The sequence below is a fragment of the Phascolarctos cinereus genome, unplaced genomic scaffold, assembly GCF_003287225.1.
Source record: "Phascolarctos cinereus isolate Bilbo 61053 unplaced genomic scaffold, phaCin_HiC Scaffold_726;HRSCAF=1367, whole genome shotgun sequence".
NCBI classification, from domain to species: domain Eukaryota; kingdom Metazoa; phylum Chordata; class Mammalia; order Diprotodontia; family Phascolarctidae; genus Phascolarctos; species Phascolarctos cinereus.
The window spans coordinates 372,135,070-372,160,805 of record NW_027556098.1 but is presented as its reverse complement, the minus strand read 5'-3'; the positions used below and the strand labels follow the sequence as shown (position 1 = coordinate 372,160,805).

The 25,736-nt window shown below is 45.1% G+C and overlaps 1 protein-coding gene across 3 annotated transcripts in view; it reads right to left on the bottom strand.

Moving 5' to 3' along the window:
• Positions 1 to 25,736, bottom strand: part of WASF2 (WASP family member 2) — an 82,151-nt gene that overhangs the window by 7,122 nt on the left and 49,293 nt on the right. For 2 of the 3 annotated variants that reach the window (XM_020983259.2, XM_020983260.2), the window contains exons 2-8: positions 18,022 to 18,194; positions 13,024 to 13,158; positions 12,356 to 12,509; positions 9,151 to 9,268; positions 8,073 to 8,203; positions 7,132 to 7,167; positions 4,172 to 4,327 (exon numbers count right to left, since the gene is read on the bottom strand). In XM_020983259.2, the coding sequence (XP_020838918.1) occupies positions 4,172 to 4,327; positions 7,132 to 7,167; positions 8,073 to 8,203; positions 9,151 to 9,268; positions 12,356 to 12,509; positions 13,024 to 13,158; positions 18,022 to 18,151 (860 nt within the window). In that variant the 5' untranslated portion in view covers positions 18,152 to 18,194. The remainder of the gene's footprint in view (positions 1 to 4,171; positions 4,328 to 7,131; positions 7,168 to 8,072; positions 8,204 to 9,150; positions 9,269 to 12,355; positions 12,510 to 13,023; positions 13,159 to 18,021; positions 18,195 to 25,736) is intronic. The other variant, XM_020983261.2, reaches the window with a different exon arrangement.

Below are 25,736 nucleotides of genomic sequence, written 5' to 3'. Positions count from 1 at the left end.
CTGAGTCGAGTGACATTATGAGAAAAGGTTTAGAATGGAAGAAGTTAGATTAAATAGGAAGTTCTCATAATGATCTCCGTGAGAAGAGATAAGGACCTAGATCAGAGAGAATGCCCAGGGATTCGAAAGAAGGGACGGGCACAAGATATTCTAGAGAGTGGTAAACCTTTAATAAAGATTGTTAGCATCAACCTTTCTTGACGATGGACTGGATTTGTTAAGTGATGCAGAGGGAAGGGTCAAAGGTGACCTAAAGTTACCAGTCTGGGTGACTGGGAAAATGGCGCTGTCATTAAGACATAAAAAAGTCAGGCGGTGGTGGGGCAGGTTTGGGGGAGAAAGTGAGCTCAACCTGGGACATGCTGACTCTGCCATCACTCAGGTGGGAGGACAATCAGAAGTATGCAATTGCACTTTTGAGGAGAAGCTGGAGAGAGACAAGACCAAGTGTGAAGACAGAAAAAAATGATGATCAAGGCAAGAACCAAAGTAGATGCCAACATTTAAAGGGCTAAAGGAACATTACGAACCAGCAAATGAAATGGAAGCACAAGAGCAGGCTTCCAAGGAAGCCAGAAGGAGGGGCAGTCCACAGGCTCAATTACCATAAGTGGTTTAAAGAAATCAAGACAGAACTAAGACCACTAGCTCCAGTGATAAAGAGGCTGCTGGTGACCTTGGGGGCCAAAAAATAGCTGACTGAGTGCTAAGGAAGTGGTGGCAGCAAGAAGGGGCAGGTTGGGTGGAAGGGGAAGGGGGAAAGGGAGAGGGAGGGAGAGAGAGAGAGGGAGAGGGGAGAGAGAGGGAGAGGGGAGAGAGAAGGAGAGGGAGGGGGGAGAGAGAGAGAGAGAGAGACAGAAGAGAGAAGAGAGGAGAGAGAGAGACAGAAGAGAGAGAGAGAGAGAGAGAGAGAGAGAGAGAGAGAGAGAGAGAGAGAGAGAGGGGAGGGAGGAGAGAAAGAGGAGAGAGAGGGGAGGGGGGAGAAAGAGAAAGAAAGAGAGAAGGAAGGAGGGAGGGAGAGAGAGAGAGAGAGAGAGAGAGAGAGAGAGAGAGAGAGAGAGAGAGAGAGAGAGAGAGAGAGGGAGGGAGGGAGAGAAAGAGGAGAGAGGGGGGAGGGGAGAAAGAGAAAGAAAGAGAGAAGGAAGGAGGGAGGGAGAGAGAGAGAGAGAGAGAGGAGAGAGAGAGAGAGAGAAAGAGGGTGAGGGAGAGGGAGAGGGAGGTCCCAGGGGAAATAGGGAAAATGGGTTGAAAGGTATAGGTGACAGGATGAGGAATGACAAGCAGGGCCAGACCATCCTGCAAGGAAAAAGTGTAGGTATGAGGCCACTGAGAAAGCAGGAGGTAAATGCACCAGAAAACTACATTCACTTACCAAAACTAGTTATGCAAACCCTTCTCAACTTGGAAAATCTACCCAGAGGAGAGTGGAAGTGAGGAGCACCTCACCACTTGCTGGTTATTTGGGAAAAGATGCCTTCAAGAGGAGGAAATTCACAGTCTCTGGTCATACCATTTGAAGAGCAAAATCTGAGTTTAATGTTCAGGCTACTCAAGGAGGTTTTGTGCTGCCCCATTTAACACCTATTCCTGCTCAGTTAACAACATGGTGGTACATACAGAGGAACTACCAAAAAATGAGAAGGAAACTACAAAACAGGACTTCTGATAAGGCCAGTTCTCCCACAAGAATGGGGCAAGAAAGAATCTGAATGAAAATACAAATCCTCTCCATACCACAGACACAGTCTGTCCTTAATTAAAATCGCTCACATTCACTGCAACACTGATGGGGCCTGAAGGACAAGCCAGCTGGCCAGATGTGAGTGGGTTAGGAGATTCAGAACAGAGTTTTGATTGGGCATTTCTTAAATCCTGCTCTGAAGAACTCAGATGTTTCACGTGGCATGAACCGGGATTCCTTGCAAAAATGTCTATGGTGGGGATCTTTTTCCCCTCTGAAATATCAAACAGAGACTGTTGTACAAAGAATTTTGGAAGGGGCAAAAATGGGCTTCATTTCAATTCACTTTACTCTAAATTTTACCTGAGCTCCATAGTGCCAGATTTCCAAGACCAACATTCATGCATTTTCTCAATACTTTTAAAACCCCAAAGTGTCCTATGGTCAAAATTAGCCTGGAAAGCATTGCTTTACTACATGATTAGACAGTAAACTCCTTGAGGCACAGACCCAGGTATGCAGCACACTGCTCTGTACATAAGAAGTATTTAAGTGTCTAATTAACAAAGCCTTCAAAGCAAACAATGGAAGAATCAGAGGGCTCTGAACCTGAGCAACTGACCAGTTAAGAAATGAACGTTCAACCCAAAACACAGAAACTGACCCAGGCTCAGAGTGATGGTAAAAGACATGATTCTCCTGAAATGAGACTAATTCAGAGGATGTTTGTGACCCCACTGCAAAGCTCTGAGCCACACTCTCATTTATGAGGACTTTCAGCATCATTTCTGTTCAGACACTCCTTAGTGAAGCATCCATTTGGGCTCTGTGTTGGCCACATAAATTCTCCGACATCTCGAGGGCCTGGCCTCCATCAGGAGCTGGCAACAGAAATGCTGTTTCCATGCAGCAAAGTGATTTGGGATTAGTGAGTCAGAGAGCAAGGGAAGCAGGGTCTGACAAGAAGACCAAAGGATTTAAAGAGCTGTGGTTCTTCAAAACACTAGGACTGGAGCCTTCAGTACATGCTAACGTCCTATGAAACAAGATTCAAGGAGAAAATGTCTCTCTCATAGGCTCCATCTGAGTGATGAGCTAATAGTTCCTAGGGAAGAAGGGAGCACATGGTGCATGGAATAAATCCACAGTATCTCTAAACACCACGCACATCATTACTTTCAACATCCTCCTTCACAAATCTCTGCCAGAATGGCCGATAAATGCCCAATGGGTAGACTTCTGAGTGTCATCTCCTCTCTCGTTCCCTTCTCCACTTCTGTTAGAGATGCTAACAAGCCACAAGATGGACAAAAGGCAACAGAAAAGAGAAGGTGAAAAGGTGAGGGATCTGGATCATGCACATACCACATTCACCCCTTGGGCTGACTGGTTAACTGTTTGCTCAAAATTTCTTTGACAGTATTTACTTTAATGCATTTTATTTTATGTTGAGTTGCAGCTAAGAAATTGAGATTGATTAGCACAAGGCTTGACAAATTTATTTTGAATCTAGGAGAGTAAACAGCAAACTATAGGAAGCAGAGAAAAAACGTCAGTTTTTGAGGAAAGAAAACAAAAAAGGCTGGGGGGTAGAAGGAAAGCAACGTGTTGCCACAAGACACTGATTTCTCAACATTATTCTCAGACCAAAATTAGGCTTGTGAGAAGACTCAAAGTCACAGCACAACCTAGGGGACTGAGCACAGGCATGAGTCATAAGAGCCTGGGCAAGTCACTTCTCTCTGAATCCCGATGTCCTCAGCTGGAAAAGTGGGAATAAGAACGCTCAGACTACCACCTCATGAGGCTGGTGAAGAAAACGCTTTGTAAATCTTAAGGCATTATAAAAATGCGAAATGTGGTCATAACTCACATTTATATAGTACTGTGAGGTTTTCAGTACACTTTCCATACATTATTTTATTTGGGCCTCATAACAACCCTGAGGTATGGGCTCTGGTTACTACAGAGATTATCACCTTTATTTTACAGAGGAAGACCCAGGCTCAGAGAGGTTATGGTAACACAACTGTGGTAACACAGTCAGCAAGTATCAGGCTGTGTGTGATCGCGGGCTCTCCTGGCTCCAAGGCCAGCACTCTGTCCATTCTGCCACTGCCCACTGCCAAGGCTCAGAGAGGCAACTCAGCACAGTGTACTTAAGAGGAAAATATACAAGGACCAGATGCCTCATCATCGGCCCACCTTTCTCTCTTCCCTCTCTGATCTACAGCAGGTAAGAAATCTAAGGTGTCTGGCCCTCAGAGGTTCCCTACTAATGTCCAAAGCTATGGAATGTGTCCCTTTAATGACCACCACAGCAACAACAACGATAATGACAGAGCTGGCTCTTGTTATAGATTCCTTTTCAAACTTGCAGGATAGCTTAACTGGGCATGAGGTGTATTCCAAGGGGTTGTCCTAATCACTGAGCTCTTCTTTGCACTTCCCTGGGGTAGGCAGGGGATGAGGTGGGGAAACAAAGTTTACCTGAATTCCACTGGCGGTGGTGGCAGGCTGTCATCAGGGAAGGACGGCGAGGGCGGAGAGGTGCAGTCTGACTGGGGTGGAGGTGGGTAGCCACTTGTGTCCACGCTCTCCACAGAGCCAATGCTGCCGTTCTGGTACACCAAGTTAGATGGATACCTAGGAAGAAACCCAACACCACAAATGTCACTTTCAAGGTTCAAAATGTTCTCTTTTACCTTTCCCGAAAGGAAACTTCTAGATGATCTCCAGCGGGCAGTATCAGGAAGACATTTCTAAATACAGACTCCCCAGGAAAAGTCAAGGGCCAAATCCAATGAAAGTTACCTCCAAAAGGGACACCTCTAATTTTGTCTCAAATGGAATAGAGTTCCATCATGGCCCAGGTGAGTCACAGACCAATGCTGGGAAACCCTTCTGAGCTCCACTACTCTCTACATTGGAACCACCGAGTGCCAATGTTTCATGTACCTTGTTATAGGGTCACAGATCTAGAACTGGAAGGGACCACAATGCCCTGCCGCAGAGCACACAAGTAGCTGGCATCAGAGGTGGGATTTGAACTCGAGTCCTGTGTGATGCCAGAGACAGTGCTCCTTCCACTGGACCTACTATGCTGCCTCCCTCAGGTACATACAGAAATTCCAGCTTTCTTTGTTGCCACTGGATTTGAAGGGTATTATTAATACTATCATCACAGCACCAGAGGATTGACTTTAGAGTTGGGAAGAACCTTAGGGAGATCACCTTGCCAGTGCCTTCATTTACAGATGAAGAAATGGAAGCCCAGGGAAGGTCAGTGATTTAGGGGAGGCCACACTGTTTGCCATGCTGTGCTACCCTCTTCCACTTCTGCTCTTACCACCTATGAGTAGGATTTTAAGAGTGTGTGACCTAAGAAAGGGAGTGACCTGAGAGTGAGACGTAACAGAGAGAACACTGGAAGTAGAAAGGAGGAGGAGGTTTGAATGCCACCCTGGCATTTAACAGACCCAGTCCTTTAACGTTTTAAAGCCTCAGACTTTCTCATTTGTAAAATGGGACTAGTACCACTCATTCTCTCTACGTTGCATAGTTATTGCAGAAACGTGCTCTGTAAACCTGAACGCACAACACAGATGTGAATTATTTTATTATCTTATTGTGTTAAACCCTCTACTCAAAGTGTTATGTGAAATAGATGCCTAAGGCCCAAGGCCCATCTTGTGGCCAAGGGCAAAGACTGAGCCACGGAGGACAGTGAACACACAAAAATGTGACAGGCAAACAGCATAATTTTGTAGTCAGTAAACCTCTGCAATGATCAAAGGCCAAAGGAGGGTTTCCACTGGGAAACAGCAAAGAACGAACCTGAGCTGCTGAGAGGTAGTCAGATCCACATGCTTCCTGCCAGATCGCAAGTTAAATAAAAACAGCTGCCAATTAAAATAAGAATCTAGTTGGGTTCACTATATGAAACACTGCCCATGTCCCTTAACGCCAGGCCTCAGGTGAACTGGCTTTTGGGAAGAAAACCAGAGGCCCTAAGTCATCATTCATCTGCCCTCTCCCACCCCATCATCACCTCTATCTGCACAGATACCTGAGACTTGCCCAAAACACAGACTTGAAGCAGACAGAAAGAGGCCATCACCAGCACAATGATCTGACTTGGGAAGTCCTGAGAGTGCACCAGCTCACATATCTTAGGTGTTACTGCAAAAATATGTCAACAAAAGCATAACTGGGTTCAGCTGGCCCAGAGTTTGGGGCAGAGAGTAAGGAAGACAAGGTCCAAACTTCAGTCCGCTCTTGTACTTCACTAATCTATGACTTTGTGGGTGTATAGGTTCTTCTTCCACAGATACAGGTAAACGTCCCTCAGCCCCACCTGAGCAGAGAGTCGTCCACACTTAGGTAATGAGCCTGAGTGAAATGAATTTGGTTGGGCTGGTCTTTAGACACCACACACAATTTATTGCTGGATCTCTGCAGCTCAGAAGGCTCTATAGGAATTTGGAGCCCCAGTGGAATAACCTTAAATAACAAAGGGTTGGGTCACGTGAACAGCTTGAACAGGTGACATGGTGGCTAGAGTTCTGGGCCTGGAGTCAGGAAGACCCAACTTCCTGAGTTCAAATCTGGCCTCAGGCACTCTCTAGCTGTGTGATCCTGAGCAAGCCACTTCACCCTGTTTGCCTCAGTTTCCTCATCTGTAAAATGAGCTGGAGAAGGACATGGCAAACCACTCCAGTATCTTTGCCAAGAAAATTCCAAATGGGGTCATGGAAAGTTGACATGACCGAAATGACTGAACGACAACAACAGGTCGCTACTTTGGGGCATTATGGAAAACTGTACTAAAGGCCTCAAGCCTTCTGAATAACAGAGGTGCAGGAAGCAAACTCCCCTCTCCCCCTTTCCCCCAGGCAATAAATGGCCATATCTTGGGTTTGTATGCTTATAGCCACTCACTTTACAGGATGGTAACTAACTGAACCAGGTGGAACCAGAAAATTAAAATGGTCATTTTTACTGGAAGGTGGAAGCTAATTGTTGTTTTTCAGTCATGTCTGACTCTTCGTGACCCCATCTGGGGTTTTCTTGGCAAAGACACTGGACTGGTTTGCCATTTCCTTCTGCAACTCATTTTACAGGTGATGAAACTGAGGTAAACAGAGTTAAGTGACTTGCCCAAGGTCACACAGCTAGTAAGTGTTTGGGGCCACATTTGAACTCAGGAAGATGAGTCTTCCTAACTCCAAGGCCAGTGCTCTATGCACTGCATCACCTAGCTGCCAATTTCCCCACAGAGAAATTAATTTTCTTCTCCTGCCATGCTTATCACTCTTTAAAACAAATCTTTTAATTTCAGGAAGAAAAATGCAAAGAGTGACAATTTCAAAACTCAAGGTTTCCACAGCAGAGTCATCCCTAGAAGCAAGAACAACTCAAGCCTTTCCTTTTGTCTCTGAGACACCTACCTGGTATCAGGCTCTCTGACAGCCAGGGTGTGACACCTGGAGAGGAAAAATGGAAAGGACGGTACTGCTGATCAGGACACAGTGCCTGGGCTTTCAAAGTCCCCAAGGTCAGAAACCTGACTTCCAACCACTTGCGCATGTGAGCGAGAGTGTGTGTATATGTGTGTATGTGTGTGTGTGTGTGTATATATGTATATATGTATGACTGTGTGTGTATATATATATTTTTTTCCATTTTCATTTTATTTTATTTTATTGCTTTTTGGTGAGGCAACCAGGGTCACATAGCTAATAGTGTCAAGTGCCTGAGGCCAGATTTGAACTCAGGTCCTCTTGACTCCAAGGTCAGAGTTCTAGAGTGTGTATATGTGTACACACACACACACACACACACACACACACACACACACACACACACAATTTGGTTCTGAGGAATGGGTCAGACCACTGTCCAACTTTTTCCCGGAAGGGACATGCAGTGTGAATCATGGCAGTCTGACCTTCTGACCTTTCCTCCACTGTCTCAGAAGTCAGCATTCAGTGCCCTGGTCCCTCTCCTCATCCAGACAAAGCCCAGTTTGTGTTAGGCGGCAGTGTTCTCCACCCACCCTGCCTGCCTGCAGCCCTCCCCACTCCTTCACCAAGGACCCAGCTCCGAGGCAAGACAAAGCCAGAATGAGTCGCCCTCAGAATCACGGATCCTGCAGAAGGAAAGGCCTGCAGAGACCACTTTAGGGGATCTTTCGATGCCCTCAGTGTCACTATGAACAGTGGACTTCTCCACAGCAAGGCCACCACAGCAGTAAAGGTGACATGTCAGTGCTCTCAGCTGGGCCTCTTCTGCCACTCATCGGCACCCAGAGTGGGGCTGGAGTCACCCTGACCCTCAAACAACTACAAGCCAAACTTCACCAACACTCAAAGCCTTGGGGCTTACTCACCCAGAAGGCCCCAGTTTTTCTTTGGACTCTACAAACTCCTGTCCCATCTTCAGTTTCTCCCATTCCTCCTTACGGGTTTTGATTTTCCTCGGGTTGACATTTCCTCTATTGGGATTATCCTTCTTTTCTTTCTGGAATGACAAAAGCAAAGGAAAAGCCCAGAACTATATAAGACTCCAGGTACTGATGCCACTCACTGAGACTCAGGCCTATATCCATGTGTACAGACAGCTAGCTACCTGCCCAACTACAGTCCTCAGCACACAACAGCATACGGACACAGATACATATGTACCAGGTATATTGATGCTATAAGGGTTAGGGCGTTTGCTTGATACAATGTTGTGAAAAGTCACTGGACCCAGTCAAGAAACCTGGTTCTACCAGGTTCTGCCATGTAACTCTGTAAAATGGGACTAATACTTGCACTCTTTACATCATAGGAGGGTTGTGAAGAAGGTACTTTATAAACAGGAAGGTGCCAAGTCCTAGAGAAATGTGAGTTGTTATAACAATAAAAATAAAAACCAGTCTCTCATGATTAACTGTGCCCCCAGAGCCAATGGGAAGAAACAAGAAGCAGGCTCGCAGCAGCTGTCTGGGGCCAGGTAACCAGTCAATCCTGTTGCACTTGCCAGGGGGCTCATGCCCAGGCATCCCAACAGCCACACTAATGGTGTCATTAGGACATAGCTCACAAACAACGGACAGAAGAGAGGTAGGGGCAAGAACTAGGTTTGAGCCAAGGCAGCTCTATTCTCAGGAGCAAAGGGGTTAAGCTGCTCCTGCTGCAGACCAACACTGGGGGCCTTGTGCTGCTCCTGGAGAAAGAAGCTACCAAAGTGAAAGGTGAATGGGCCAGCCCAGGCTTCTGTGTCTAGCAGAGTCAGGAAAAACGAACACTGTGAAGAGAAAAGTTCATTTCTAAAGAGTTCTCTTGAATCAACTGCATTGTTAATAGTGTTGGGGGAAAAACCTCGTTAGAATTGACTTGTACTTTCAAATGGATTGTGCTTTGGTGAAAGCCACACCTGGCCTGATCACTCCCCTATGGCTGCCTCCCCTTCCCTCTCCTCACCCTGTGTTTCCTCTTCTCTTTCATGATGTCCTTGGTGTCCTGAAGCATCTTCTCCTTCCAAAGATCAAAGAAGTACGAAGGGTCTGTGTAGAATTTGAGGGCTTCTTTGCCATCATCTCTGGGATAGAAATAAAGACAAGTGACTGTCAGCGGACAGACTCCCAACCAAATCCGACATCCTCAACACTTCCAAGCTAGAGGCAAGTCACCCAAATGAATGAATGCTCATCTTGTATTCCTCTGCCACTGGAGGACAGCCCTCTGTCACATTTTTAACAGATATTATCCTCACTTTCAAGACCCAGTAGTCCAACATCACTGATGGAGTTTTATCAAAAGCAACAACTTTGATTTTGACACATAAAAGTCAGGGAGATGTCCTATATGGCAACAAGGCATTGCAGATAACTCCTGTGACCTACCTGGGTGTGAGATCTACCAAGGAGAATGTATCTCAGCAGACAAGGGAGACAATTTCTACTACTGGAATTCCCTAGGCCTGTCCCTATGGTTTCATCCATTTCAATTTCATATGCCCAAACCTAAGAGACAGGAAGTATGATCTACAACTACAAGTGAAACTTCCCCGAATGAGGAGGGACCTGAGGTCACCTAGTCCAACAACCTCACCACGTAGTCGACAGTCTCCTCTCCAGAACAGCCAACAAAAGGGCACTCGCTACCTCCCGAGGCAGGCCATCCTAGTTTTGGATGGATCTCCCTTCTAGGAAGGTTTTCCTTACCCAAAGTTGACACTGGCTTCTCTATATCTTCCTCTAATTGTTCCTGGTTCTGGCCTCTGGGACCAGCCTTTTACATGAGATCCCTTCAGATGCTCAGAAGCAGCTCTCACATCTCCTCAGAAGAACTCTATTAAGCATCTCTTGCTCCTTCACCCAGTTCTCACCAGGCACAACCTCTAGTTTAGTCTAGACTGCCACTGTAGCCACATCCTTTTCTGTAAGTGACCAGCATCCTTTTAGCCACCAAACGTAATCACAGCCAATCTTCTAATCACAAAATTTAACTATCAATTCTAGTGGCAAGTATAAGGATCTATGAGGTGTCATCATTAAAACGTACATCCCGGGCTGTTTTTCCTTTCCCCCGGCACACATCTGAGGCCACTCTGCCCTGACAATGTGCATTTAGGTAACAAAAACCCATTCTACTATTAGCTTAGGTCAAAAAAGAATCAGAAAGGATATTCCTAACAATTACAAATGTCCAAAAAAGCGGGCTGGGCTGCCTGTGGAAGTGATAGTTTCCTTCTCCTTGGGGGCTTTCAAGAAGAGGTTATGTAATCACTTGTTATAGTGACAATTCCTTTCAGGTATGGGTTCCACTAGATGTCAGCTGAGGTCCCTTCCAACTCTATAATTTTGCCAGGGGATGAAAAAAACCTAAACATATAACAAATTGCAAAGTAAAAAAAAATTACTTTTATATTTTTTGCTGTTTGGATTGGTCTTCTCTTAGGCAATGGTAGTGTCATGGAAAAGAGAAGAAGTGTCATCAGGAGACCTGAGCAGAATTCTAGTCTTGGGTCTGTGACTTACAACTCACTAGCTGTTATAGTCTGGGTACTTCAGTTTCCACCTCCACAAATTGTAGGTATAACAATACATGTCTTGCCAACTGCACAAAGTTGTTGAAAGGATCAAATGAAATAATTTTGGCAAAAGTGCAAATTACAAAGCACTAAATGTAAGTGTGTAGTACTCTGTGTGTCAATAACGAAGAGCTGGCTAAAACGACCCAGAGCTGTGTATATCGACAAATGAAATCCCATTTTTAAAAGCTCTCTGGAGCTCCTCCTTTGCCTAGAGCCTCCAACAGTATGCGGTGGCATCAAAAAGCAGGTAGCCCATCTCCCCCCCAAAGCCAATCAACTGTCTAATGGGAGCTTCGGGACTAAACCGAGAGTAGCACATGAGAACCTGAAGTAATCCTTTACTGTTTGAGAAACTATAATGTCCCTAACTCCAAGCTCCCTAAATCAGGCCAATGTCCTTGAGTTTTACAAGTACATACACACACTGCTGCTTTGCAGTACATCCATGTCTCATGGAAGACATCTGCCTCCAGCTATCTGTAATTACTTTTTACCTGTTCAAAAGATATTTATGGATGTGGGCAAGATAAATATTCCTATTCTTCCCCCTGCTTCGGTGCCTTCCTGTAAGATGCCAACACTATGAGACTGATGGAAGGAAAGAGCTTTGTGCTGACTATAGAGCTGTCTTCCATTTCAAGTCCCACCCCTAAAAGCAGACATACTTAGAGGGGAAACTCTAGACAGGATGCTCAGAAACCAATCTGGCTGCATGTATTCCTAGATTCTAACAGGTACCTCTCAGAGAACCCAGCAGTCAATTCCTATAGTAGGACCCAATAAGCAGCTAACCATTCCCACGGGGTTGTTATGATAAAAGGGAATTTCAAACCCCAAAGTGTAACATAAAGGGGAAGAGGGGGAAGAGGAGGAAGAGGAGGAGGAGGAGGAGCAGGAGGAAGAGGACCTTCTTTGGGTGTGGCCCAAGACAGCTCAGTCCTATTTATACCTGAATCTACTTATTTAGAGGAGGATTAGAGCAAGATTTCAGCACATAAACCTAGAAAAAGGAAGACAGGGAAAGGTAACCTGGGCTTGAAACCTTGATCTTATTAGCTGTGTAATCATGGGCAAGTCAGCTTTACCTCTTCAAGTCCCAATGTCCTAAGTCATAAAATGGAATAATAATCACATCTTCCAAGGCTATGATATAGATAAACTATAAAGGGTTAGGGACAGGGACTGGCCCTGTGATCTCACTGATCTGAGGAATTCCCTGGTATGGAAGCTCCTTGCAAGCTGGTACATGTTCTGTAGCTCATACCTCTAAAAGTTACCTGGGGCCTGTAAAGGTTAAGTAACTTGCCCAAGGTCACAAATCCAACCTTCCACCCACTATTCCATGCTGCTTCAACAAAGTACTGGATGCTGTAAAGTGCTATATAAATCCAAGTTATTATTATTAGAGATTTTTAAAATGAAACTACAAAAATGAGTAATTCTGCTTATATGTCAGCTTCAGCTCTAGCTGCCTTTGGCTCCTCTCCAATGATGAGCAATCTTTTGTTCTTTACAGCTAATCCAGTCCAGGAGACTTTCTCCACGGCTACCTCTCGGCTGCCACAAGGCTACTGATTACGGAGCTGTTACCTGTACGAGGACAGATTGTTGAGGGGTGGAGGTGCGTTACAAGTGTTATATGTTTCCAGGACAGGCACTGGGAGGGAGGCCCTGTCGAAAAGCTTCTGGTCTTGAGTCGTGGAGCTTTTGAAGGCCTTTCGTGTGTTAATCCCTTGCAGTGACACTGGGAGAAAATGGGAGGAAGGCATTAGAAAATGGAAGAACTGCAGTGAAGCAAACACTGACTGAGTCACGCCAGTCACTGAAGCCCAAGCTGTTCCACTGCGTTGCAGCAGCTGATTAGAGCCAGGTTCTTCTTCCCTGGCCCTCTTGGGAAGCCCCACAAGGCTGTCTGCAGGCCGGCCATTTCACAACTGAACAAAACGAGACAACCTAGAGGTCTGCAACATGGCTGGCTCCAGCAGCATCTTCCTCAAGAGTCACTCTATTGGAACCTACAAAGTCTCTTTAGAGAAGTGGATCGTGGGGAGAAGAGTATGGGGCTGGGGCTGGGGCGTGGAATTTGCTGAACTAAAGAGGTCTCAGCACCCCTGCCTGGCCAGTGTCATTTTAAAGTAAAATGCCACAGATTTTGGGAACTTTCTTTTCCTTCCACCTTTCTGGAAATCAGAAAAAGAAAAAAGCTTGGCATGGCACTCCTCAGCTGGGCATGCAAGTGCTGAGCTCAGCTTCCTTACCTTCTTCCTCCTTGGGATCCAGCTGAGTGACTTTAACTTGTAGGCGGTCAACCCTCTCAGCTAGAGAGCTCACCCGGAAGGCAAAGGTATTTGCCTGAGTAAAGAGCTCTCCAAAAATGTCCTCTGCAAATTTACCTGGAAACAGCAGAGGAATCAGGTTACAAATGAACAAGTCATTCTCCACATATCTATCTATCACAATTCTGCCTGCTACTGCTTAGGAAGGCTAGCCAGTATAGACTGAGATCACCCCTACCGAGTGGGCAGCAAGCAGATATTCTAAAACTAATGGAGCCTTCTGAGCAATTTCTGAGCAAGTCATGAAACTCAAAGCAAACTGAATAAACTCTGAAGAATTAAGAGTTGACACTGAAAGGTCTGAGAGCCAACTGCATGCCTGCACATTCTACTGAACTCTTACCACCTTGCTGGGCTACTGAAAGAGACAAGTCTGGGGGAGACAGTTATTAGTTGTCGTCTTCTTGGTGCTTCTAACTAGCATGCAAAACTGGAGGTCACTTGCTCAAAAAACCCTCAGAAGTATATCACACAGGACCAAGTTGTGGTGTCTTTGAAAGATTTTCTATAGACCAACACAATCTAAAATACAGCTTCCTCTAACAGGTGAAATTTGGATTTTATAATTTAGCATGCTTCAGAGCATTTCTTCAAATCTGCATCCCAAGGAATAAAAGAAAAGTTGGTATGTTTCCTGAAAAACAGCACACTAGTGATTGATCTCTTGTCTTTTTTTCTCCCCCTTAAAAAAAGAAATAGGTTTCTTTCCTTTAAATCTTGGACCTAAGAAGAGCCACCAACCAGAGAAACAAACTGGCAATTTAATGCTGCCTCTCTCCCTCTTGTCACTCCAAATCTGTCTCTATGTGTCACACACACACACACACACACACACACACACACACACACACACACACACACCCTTATTAGGAATGAGAAGTCAAGGAGGCAAAGTGGTGAATGTCTTTTTAAGTATATTATGCAAGCTACATCCAAAAGTAAGGCAGGAATAAAAGTGACCAGAAACAAATGAATAGTGATAATTACTTTGACGACTGTCCAAAGTACAAGCTCCAATTCCTAGCTTTTAAATGATACTCTATACAAGTTCAAAGTCTAGCAGAAAAATTAGTTAAAAAGGAGCTAAACTGCATCTTTAGGGTGAAATGTAGCTCACTTTGCTTATATAACCTAAAGGGTAAGAAGACTAATCCACCACAAGTTCAGAATTGCTGAGGAACTCAATTCAACAAGGGGTTTCTAATCAGGGAAAGAACAAGTTCTTGCATACTGAATGGTCTGGGGGTCTAAACAACCATGGTAAACTGCCAGGCTCAAAGATCTCAAATCAGGCTAACACTCTGCATTTCTGCAAAGTAAACTGTGCCTGATCCCTGTCTATAAAACAGCTAAGTTCCATAAAACCCACATTGTATGAGCTCCTTCAGGTAATGGAAAATTGTAATTAGAAGGCTAAAGCACAGAAATGAGCAACTATATGGAAAACAGTTCATGACCATAGCTGTTACCCACACAACTGTCCAAACTCTGCCCTCACCAAAAAAAAAAAAATTGCACAAGAACAAAACCCCCAAACTCCCCCAACGTCAACCCCTGGGATCCAAAGGCCTGTGTGCTAACCACCTGAGCTCACTGCCTCCTGCCTGGACTATGGCAGTAGCCTGCTGCTGCTGAATCTCTCTGCTTCAAGGCTTTTCCCACTACAGTCCACCTACTCCTCAGAGGTCAAACAGGTCTGACTCATTCAGTTAAGTCCCAGATAGCTACCCTATCACCTCCAGGATCAGACATAAAATACTTTGGCATTCAAAGTCTTTCAGAACCACCCCCTTCTCCTTGCCCCATGAACTCGAAGACCCAGTGACACACTTCTTTCTGCTGTTCCTAGCACAAAACATCTCTATCACCTGACTCCAGGCATTTTTACTGGCCCTTCTGCGTCTGGAATTCTCCCTCTTCTCACCTCCATACTCTGGCCTCCCTAGCTCCCTTCAAGTCCCAGCTAAAATAGCTCCTTCTCCAAGAAGCCATTCCTGGTTCTTAATGCCAGTGCCTTCCTTCTATTGATGATCTTCCACTTATCCTGTCCCTAGCTTGTTTATAAGCTACTAGACTGTGAGCTCCTGGAGAGGGGGCCTCTTTTTGGCCTTTATTTGTATCCCTAGTGCTTAGCAGAGTGGTGCTTAATAAATGCTTACTCACTGACTTCTTGAGTCAATCTGGTTAGGTTAGCTCGGATTTTCCTGCTCTCAAAAAGGAAAAAGTGTCTGGGGTTTGGGGAGATGGTAGAGGAGGAAGAGAATACTACTACATTATTATAGCATTTACAGCTAAGACTGATACAGAAAATAAAGCCTGGCAGAGAATCACAATCAGAATCCTTAGGTCACACAATATTGGCATATCTGGGAGGAAAGCAAAATATTAAAGACCTAAGGCTTGAGAGAGTTTTCAAATGTAATTCCAACCATCAATTTAACCTCCTTGTCCTTCAAGGACCAACCTTCAAAAACAAAACGCTGATATTTGGTAAATGAAGAGAAAACCAAAAGCCACACTAAAATTAGCAAGTCATTCATTCATTCATTCATTCAGCAATCAGGATAGATGGTTCAATCAGGCCATATACCAAACACCGGATCTGAATCTTCTTCACTTGACAGTCTCCTACAATACCTCCTAAAAGGTATTGGGTTTTGCCGCAAGTACAATTTTATCAGGATTTGTCCTGGGTCCTAACTAGCCAATAAGCTAACAAAGATGTGTTAACAAAGTAGCCACAACTACAATAATTATTCAAAATAGTGCAAACCTACTATAAAGACTGTTGATCATAGTAGGTCCTATGGGTCAGTTACAGAAGCCAGATTATGGAATTTGGAGTCCTGCTCTTTAATAGTTAACCCAATTAAAATTTCTCTATCAGATGCAGCAGCTCTCGTCAGAGTACAGTGCTTACTGAGGCCAAACTCATGGATCTGATTCTTGTGCAGGCCATTTAGCTTCACTACTCAGGGCCAAGACTCCATCCTGTGCCTGGCCAGGCCTCATAAATGCATACTGTTGGTCACAAGGGGGAGGGGGTGAGCAAGTATGGACGGCTCTGTGTAACCCAGCCATCCCCACACTAATGGGAAAACAAATGCAAAGCACAAGTGGTATTTGCTTTCAGGGGAGCAGCCTAGTGCAGTGAAAGGAGCAGGAGGCCGGTATTTGTGGGCCAGTTCTGCCTCTTACACACTAGATGACTTGGGACAAGTCACAGCCTCTCAGGGGCTCTACGTTGTCCTCTGCAAATAAGGAGATTGGACCAGATGGTCTCAAAGGTTCTTTCAAGGTATGATACTCTATTATTCCAAGTGAGAGTCACACACCCCATTGCTCAGCAGGGTAGCCTGCACAGAGCAAGGTCATCAGCAGAGAGCAGGACACAACAGCGGAGCCAGAATGTGACCAGGGCCAAGCCCAGAAGTCCAGTGTTTGCTCAGCTTTCTCAGTTTTATCAAGGCAGAACTGATGCCTTTAAGACCAGGTAAAGCTCTCCACTGCTTTGGAGCATGCTCCTCTTAACAAGCATCGTGTACCTCCTGGCAATGTTCTTTTGTGTGAAGCAAGGAGTCAAGGTTTTGTATCTTTCCTAGGCCCCACCTATAGTTTCTTAAGCCCTCCATCAACTGAAATCACCCCTGGGCGAGATGACAGTTTAGGAATCTCAGAGCTCATAGATCACCTGACCACAGAGCAGGGTCTCTGCAGCTGGCTATTCTAAAGGCAGGACCTATTACTATCTGGGGGAACATAGGCTTTAGTGATATTCCAGTCTGTTCACCCATGGCCCTGATGCAGTAGGAGGGGTATTTGCAATGATTCATGAAGATATGTTTGCTAAGGGAGATCACCAAAATGGCATTTCAGCTGAGGTATTCATGGGAGCAGTAGTGGCACCAGACAACTGCAAAGCCTATCAAAACACTTGCCACTCCCAGATCATGGCATCAAGCAAACAAAGTCGATTTAGAATGAAATCTGAATCACATGCATGCACACATGCACCCCACCCAGGGCAAGATTCATTCATTTCTGTCAATTAAAAAAAATGAAATAAAAGTGACTATCAAGGTGATTTTCCCTCAGCCTCAGATAAGACAGTGGACTAGCTGTAGTTACAATTACCACATATAGCTTGCAAAACTCTTAAAACTCCCCAGAGACTGCAGAAGTAATTTGTACCCTGAACTTTCAGACCTTAGGGCCTATGACACAGGATGGCCAAGAGAGGCCATATCTGTGTGTGTAAGAGAGAGGGATGGGAGGAGAAGGAAAAGAGGAGAGAGAAAGAGAATGGAGAGAGAGAGAGAGAGGAGAAAGGAGGGGGGGGAGAGAGAGAGAGAGAGAGAGAGAGAGAGAGAGAGAGAGAGAGAGAGAGAGAGAGAGAGAGAGAGAGAGATGCACAAGCTAGTACACAAGCTGACTTTCTACCTCTGTGAAAGGGAGGGGAAGGGAAACAAAGAGATGAGGACGATGGGAACGTTTGAGGCTTCAACAGAGTCAGGCTCCATCAAACAGCTCTTGCAATCCCAGGCACACTCTTCGACCCAAGATGCCACTCTGTGAACCTCCCACTTTCAACACCGAATTCTGCTCTGTCATTCCATCTGCAGTCCTGCTGCAGCCCTTCCTACCACCCTGCCCACGGATGTCTTCTGAAGCAGGTGGGGTGATGAGGGGTGGGGGGAGGCAGGAAAGAGAAGGGAAGGGGGTGGCAGTGAGGAGAGGACTGAAGGGAAGAAATCTGTACTCAAAAGGAACTCTCTTTTGGGGGGAAAATAAATAAATATATTTTTGCACTACCTAGGGAAGGCAGATGGGGGAGAAATAGGAACATGGGAGGAAAAGGGAACAAAATCAAGAGCACCAACGACCCCTGAGGGCAGAGCGCAGGCTCTCTGCGGTACTCACTCAGGCTGCCCAGCTGTCGAATGACATTTGCCAGGGTGATGTTGGTCTTGCATTCCAGCTCACTCGTAACGCTAGGCAACGTCTGACGGCACAGGTGCCTTGGCTCGATGTTCCTCGTTACTAACGGCATGGTGGACCTGCTTCAGGCAATGTTCTGAATGATGAAAAACAACCTAAAAAAGAAATAACAGGAAAGTATTACTCAACCACAAATTCCAGGCACACTAGGGCTGTGTGATATTTTTTTCGTTTGCTCTGATCTGAAACAGCTTATAGAATCCTCCCTTCCCTGACCTGTCTTTTAAAAAGCAGACTCCTTTTCTATATTTAAAGGGAGATTGGGGGGGGGGGTAAGACTTAGCTGTTATACAGCTTCTTGGTATATACCGGCAGCACTGGAAACCTACCCACCTTACAGCAGCAAGAATTTCCCAGGCCAAATATTGTCTCAGCAGGCAAGGGGGGGTTAGGATTAGAGAAAAGCCCATTCAGCAGGCACTGGATGGCACAGACACCATCCTTGCAGGGGGATGGTAACTAGGACAGATTAGATTCCAGGCCACCAACTGTACAGGATCAAAAAAGGACTTCTGTCATCTGTACCTCCATGATGAAATCAAGCTGCCAATAGTGATTTTTCCCTTCCACTGATACACGTCAGGACATAACCTTTCCAGTTTTTCCTTGATGGGGGACTGTTAAATGTGCAACTAAGTACTTGCTGCCAGAATCTACTAACACCACTAAAGTTTAGTCTGTAAATTGACAGAATGAAAGAACGTCAAAGAAAATTTGCCTGTTCAATATGCCAAACACAACGCTGTGCAAAATGTGCTGTGAGACTCCCAACCCTGCCCCCCCTTTATCTCTTTTCCTCCCTCCAGTCTAGGCACAATACACCTGGGCAGCAAGGCTCTCGAGACAGCAGGAAACATCCCCAGCCAACACGGAAACCTTCCAGTGACTGTTTCTCATCCTGTTGGATGAGCTCCTTTCCCTAGGAAATCCCCTCCTTCCCCCCAGAGCCATTGTTTTAGACTTCATCTACCAAGCTCCTAGCTTGACAAGGGTAGGAAAGAGCTTTATTCTGAACCAAAAGGGTTTGACTTATAGTCAAATTACAATGGCCAGGTCCTATTCTCACATTCTATAAAACTGATGAAATCTAACACTGTCTAATGGCCTTTGTATCAGAAAAATGGGGAAAAGTCAGGGCACACAGCAGCTTATCCAAGTTTCCATTGCTAGGATTCCTCTAAAAGGCAAAGGCACATGCTTACTTACACAAAAAGCCTTAAAACAGAGATGGAACACTAATTCAATCACCGAAAGACTGGCTCCAGCTACAAAATGTTTAAACCAAGTTGATCATCATAGATCTAAAAAGCTAACAAGATACCGACTCAGAAAAAGTAAAATGAAGCCCTTCAGGCTCAAAGGGGGAGCAGTACCCTTTGGAACAGACTGCTCCTTGTTATGGACATTCTGATCTGCTCTGAGTAAAAATAAAACAGGAAGCCAACAGCTTGGGGAACAAGATTTCCTGTCACCAACAGCAACAGCTCAAGAACCAAGAGATTCAGCTGCTTGCTCATAACTTTGGACCTCCCTTTAATAGTCATTTCATGGCAGCTGGGCCTATCTTTGGGGTGCAGAGGTGTTTCCTGAATGCTGTTCTACTATGTAAGTAAATAATTTTCATTCTGTTCCTCTGCTAAGTTCCTCTCCAAACTAGGACCCTTTCTTACTGGAATCCCAGGCTTCTCCCTTTAGTTGATCTCTTCCATCCCTTCACTTCCTTGAACCACTGTGACCCAGGGAACATGAAACACGAGCTCTCAGTGAGGGTCACCAGCTTTCTGGGTTTCCATAAATACTGAGGTGAGAACTGAAAACGAGAACAGGGCTGTGGGAATCCCAATGAGAACACGTATAAATCATAAAGCACTATCTCAATGTCATCTACTATTACTGGTAGAAGAGAAGAGGGGAAAAAAAGGAAGAGAAGGGGAATACAAATAAGAACCTTCTTGGGTCCCATATACTGCTACCTGGGGGCTCCCATGCACTCAACCTTCTGACTTTTCCAGTAGAACCAGAAATGCAAGGGTGGACCAGAATAACTCAGTCACCACTGGAAGCCACATCAGTGTGTCACTTGAGAAGCTGTCCTGACCTCTCCCAATGGCCCAGACAGCCTGGAAATTCTGGGAATGTGGTAAAGATGAGCATGGCCACTGGCACCACATTCATTCCAGACTTTCCCTCTGGATACCTGATTAGGAACTGTGGATTGCAGACTGTCTGGGCAAATGTCTGATGGGCAGCAACTTTGAAGCACCAGGCAATGTGGCACAAACACTTTACTTTTATTCTATTTTATTTACTGTTATTCTACCTACCCAGGGTACAGACACTCAAATATGGTAGACTGCCTGCACGAGTATTTGTTCATTCAGGGAGACCTGGGCTCCTGGGTGTGGAATTATCATAAACTAGACTGCTAGCCTGCCCATAACCAATTTTTAACACACCCCCCCAAAATCAGCCTTCCTGACAATAGGTTGGTATGAGGCATGTGCGTGAGGAATTAAAATATTTTAATTTTCACTTAAGCAAAACAAATACTTCTTTAAGGAAAATTCCCTGCTACAAAATAAAAATCATGCTACACATTCCCAAAGCCAAACAGTAATGACTACTGTTTGATATTATCCACACAGTAACCCCTCCTGGATCAGAACAAGTGGCCCGTGTATGTAACGAACAGCAGCAATAACAACAAAAATCCAGGCCACGTATTCTAATGTTCAGATAAAGCTTATAGGATCTGGACTATGCCATGGGTAAACATAATTAAACTTGGTGTGGAGCAGCTTTGGAATCTTTGCTGTCTGATATAACAGCTAGAATACTGTGCTGGGAACCTGGAAGCCCAGGTGGAGTCACAGAATGGGAAAGCTGAAAAGGAGGGAACACTACATCATCCATAAGGGCCTGGCCAAGCTATGTACCTCTCCTAGACATCCATTTCCTTATTCCTCAACAATCAATCAGTGAGCATGAATTCAGCACCTGCTCTGTATGTGCCAAGTACTATTCAAAGTGCTGGGGATCTAAAGACAAACCAAGCCAGGCTTTGCCCTCAAAGACCTCGCGTCCTCTAGGAAGAAACACCACATAAGGAAATACGGAACTGGAGGAGACACGAACAACTTGGTCAATCAGGAAAGGCAGGTGAAGCTACTGGTGGCAGCTTCTGACGGCATGGTCGCCACTCCAGGGTTCTTCTGAGACTTGCCCTAGGCTCCCTGCCTCAGCTGACTCTTCTCTTCATGTAGCTGCTGCCAAAACACCACTTCTGAACCTCAGGCCTCCAAACTTCCTACTACCCTACTGTGCCTCCCCATGAGGCAATGGCATATAAACTGGGTTCAATATGAACTCTGGCATTCAAGGCCCTCCAGGGTTCGTCTTCACCCTGCCCTTTTAACCTTCTTCTACCACACTCCTTTGCATATGTCTGGACCACACTTCCCCCTCCCCCTCTGCCTATGGACATCTTTCTCCTTCATCTAGGTCATCAGATGTTGCCTCTTCCTGACCTCACCAGCTAGAATCCCTATCTCCTGTCCTTGAATCAATTAAGCCATTGGGTTTGATCTCTCAGGCACTTAATAGTTTACTATTTTGAACTGCAGTTATTTGTAGGCATGTCTCATTCTTTTATTTAACTGTGAACTTTTTGAGGGAAGTAACTCTCTCTCATCTGGTATTCCCAAGGCCTTATAGATAATATGAATTTAATAAATGCTGGATGAATTCAAATTTAAGAACTTTTATTTTCTTCTGTGTACCCAAGCTATCACCTCCTGACATGGTCAATCTATACTTTAAACCATACTGAAGATTGCTAAGTCCTTTCCCTAGGCCTATTTTACCTGATGCCAGCACCTGCAGGGGGCCCAAAAAGGTACAAGGGTTGTCCTAGGAAAGGCCCAGAGTTGTCTGCTGTTGCTTTTTAACCCATCTCTCAGGCTGAGCTGAAGCCTAAAAGGACTTCCCCAAGGAAATTCTGACTTTTTGACCAGCTCTACACTCCCCATTACAGACACAAATATTCTTCCTACCTTTCCCATTCCTTGGCTATTTTCTGCCTATGTACACAGAAGGAAAATGTTGGAAACCAAAGACATCTTGGCCTTCCCAGTCTTCATTGGAACTAGCTCCAGAGCCCTCTGGGTCATGACAGGGCACTGGAGCCTGTCCTGTGTTTGTAGGCATACAGAGATGCCTGATATATCCCTGAAGTCTTACAACGTTCAGGCTTGACACTGTGCCTAAGCCCTAAGTCACCTCATGGAAGACAATCCCAGAATTCAAGGTCTCCGGCTTTGTTCAGGTGAGTTGTCAAGGCAGCTTTGGTTGTCTCACTGATTCCCAGGCAACCTCTGCCCTGTTCCAAAACCCTAAAAACAGTCAGGAGAGGAGAGATGGGGGATGCTATCTTCAGCCCAAACTCTGAATTCTTATTACTGTCAGGGAAAAGGATAGGTACCTGATCATTCTTGCAAGGGTGCCTTTCTCTAAGCCATTTACCAAAGAAAATAAAGCTTCCTTGAACCAAGGTCAGGTCATCCCTGATGATACCTGCAGATGTCAACAGCAACTCTGCCTAAACAGCAAGGAACTTAGAGCTACAGCAACAATCACCACCAGAGCTGAGCCTCCATTAGCATTTCCCCTTTGAAATGCAGTCCAAAAATGCTGGTTAGCAATGGCAGGGGATGGGTGAATGTGGGGTTTTTTCTAAGTGTGGCAATTAGGACTTCTGCATTCTCCGTATTCTACAGACAACAGCATTTTGGGCAGGGGTAGGTAAGAAATGGAGTTTGTTTTATAAGCCTGGTTTTTCTTTTGGTAGATTTTAGTAGCTATTTCATTTAATCAAGGGGGGGGGTCACAAATGGCTATAGGAATTTAAACTAAAATATTCCTCCCTCGCTCCCAGTTTAAGTCAAAGAGGGTGGGCACTCAAGCTTACAAAAATTGAGTCTGGCTATTGAAATGCTTAAAGAAAGATGAATTTACTGTTGCAGGCAGTCTTCACTACTAGGCAGCAACCACAGGCAGGAATGCCTCATTATAGGCTTAAGCATCCACCCACTTCCTGTTGAGATGCAGGGTGGGGCGAATATACAAATATAACCAGTCTCTTTCTCCAAAAACACATAACAAAGAGTTACTGACAGATCAGTTTAGGTCCCAACACAAATGTCCCTGAAGGGCACGAAAGACTGAAGTAGAAATCTGGGGATGGATTTTATGAACGAAGAAGCTCGCAGACTGGGGCAACTAGAGGAGAAGCTTATCTGAGATTTAAAACCAATCCTTCTCCTCCTAGGCTCCACTGAGCTACGGAGATCAGGTTATGCCAGTAGAATGGGAGCTTTAGGAGGCCACAGCACACTGGAGAGGCCTTGGGACTAGTGGCCATATAGCAGTCACCTGAAAACCAACCTAAGTGTGACAGGCTTGTCACCAAATGCTAGCCCCTAGGAGAAATATTTGAGGCACAACAACTTATGAGAACATTTGCTAAGACACCAAGGAGTTTCGATCTCTATCAGTGGAGGTAACACCTGCACCAAAGAATTCACATATCCTTTAAGTATTGAAGAAGTATCTAATATGTGTACCCTAAACTCCTGTTAAACTGTAAGCTTCACGATGGCAAGAATTCTATCATGAAGTTTAGGTTTATCTCAGTGCTTGACATACTGCTGTACACATGGCAGATGCTTAAATGTTTGTCAAACTTTCCAATTTCAGAAAAAGAATCCCAGCAACTATGGGTCCACACTAAGGCCGTCTTGCTGCCTCCCCCACCCATCCCAGTTGCTTTCTCTTGGGGGCAGTAGCATAGTAGCCTTCTTAATCTATAGTTATACTATCATACTGCTTCCATTCACTATTTAGTAGGAGTTGCTCATACCTGTAGAGCCTATAACTTGTTCTTATCCTTTTAGGCAAAACCACTCTTTTATTTCCATTCTATCACTCATCAGCCTCTAACATTAACTTTATTCAAAGCTTAAATGTTAGAGTCACTCTTGTGTTCAAAATTAGCTTCCTCTAAAACTGACTTCTCTATAAGGTCTGCCTCAAACACGGCCAGAACTAGTCCTTCCTTTTCACCAGAACCAAGCTTTCTTATAAAGAAGAGAGCAGAGGAGACTAGAACTTGGGGGCGTGGACCCGAGGTCCTCTTTGCCAGCAGAAAGTTCCTGGAAGCAAGGAAGGCAGGGAGAAGAGACCAATTTATTCACAGAATCACAAGAACTGGAAGTTACCTATGAGGGCATCTAGTCCAATTCCTATCTAACCAAGAATCTCCTCCACTGCTGTGTTTGGAGTGCTGTTTCAGCCACTGGGGTGAAACAGAAAATGGAGGGAAGGGAAGCGAAGGGCACTTGCTCTGTGCCAGGCACTGTTCTGAGCACTTGACAATCATCATCTCATTTGACCCTCACAATAACCCTGTAAGGTAAGTGCTATTACGATCTTCATTTTACAGATTATGACCTACCCAGGGTCACACAGCTAGTAAGTGCCTGAGGCTAGATTTGAGCTCAGGCCTTCCTGACTCCCGGCTCAGCGCTCTATCCACTGTGTCACCTAGCTACCCAATGAAAACAACAACAGCAGCTGCTAGCATTTATTTTGTCTACTATATGATAGGTACCATGTTAAGCACTTCACAAATATCATCTGACCTCACAGAGCTTACAGTCTAGTAGAAGCAAGACATACAGATTAGCTGCAATATGCATTATTACATGGAAAATCCATCAGAAAATCACGAAGCAAAGGGCTAGATATATTCTACATCCCTGGCAAGTGGTCATTCAGTCTCAGCTTAAAAACCTTTACTACTTCCAAAGCAGCCCATTTCACTTTGGATCTGCTCTGACTCTTCTACCTAACTGCTCTTAGCCTACCTTGTGAAGCAGAAGGTATACTAGGCAAGCACTCAAGCTCTGCAGGGAAAAGGCCTGGAGATGACCCTAAGGCCCCCTTGTCTCCTCATTTCTCTCCTCTCTTGGCCTCTGTCTGCTTTCCTGAGGTAGATCCCCTTGCCACCAAGCCCTATGAATCCCTGATATGTGAAGTGGGTGCTCTTTTCATCTCTACTCAGATATCTCAGATCTACTTACCCAGCCCTCACTTCTTTGCTGACCTACAGTCTTATATCTCCAAATGCTTATTAAACATCTCAAACTGGATATTCTGTGGACAACTCAAACTCAACATGACAAAATGGAACTCATTATCTTTCCCCCTAAACCCTCCCCACCTCTGTCTGAACTTTCATATTACTGTCAAGGGCAATATCATTTTTCCTGACACCCAAGTGTCACCTTACAACCTAGGAGTCATCCTCAACTCTTCACTCTCTCTCATCTCCCACATCCAAGCTGTTACCAAGGCCTGCCGACTTTACCTTTGTAACCTCTCCAAGACACCCTGTCCTCTCCTCTAACATTGCCACCACCCTGGTGCAGGCCCTCAACACTTCAATACTGCAACAGCTGCTGTTAGATCTTCCTGCTTCAAATTTCAGCCCACTGAAGTCCATCCTCCTTTCAGCTGTCAAAGTGATCTTCCTCAAGTGCAGATCTGACCACAGCATCAATATTCAATAAATGTCAGTG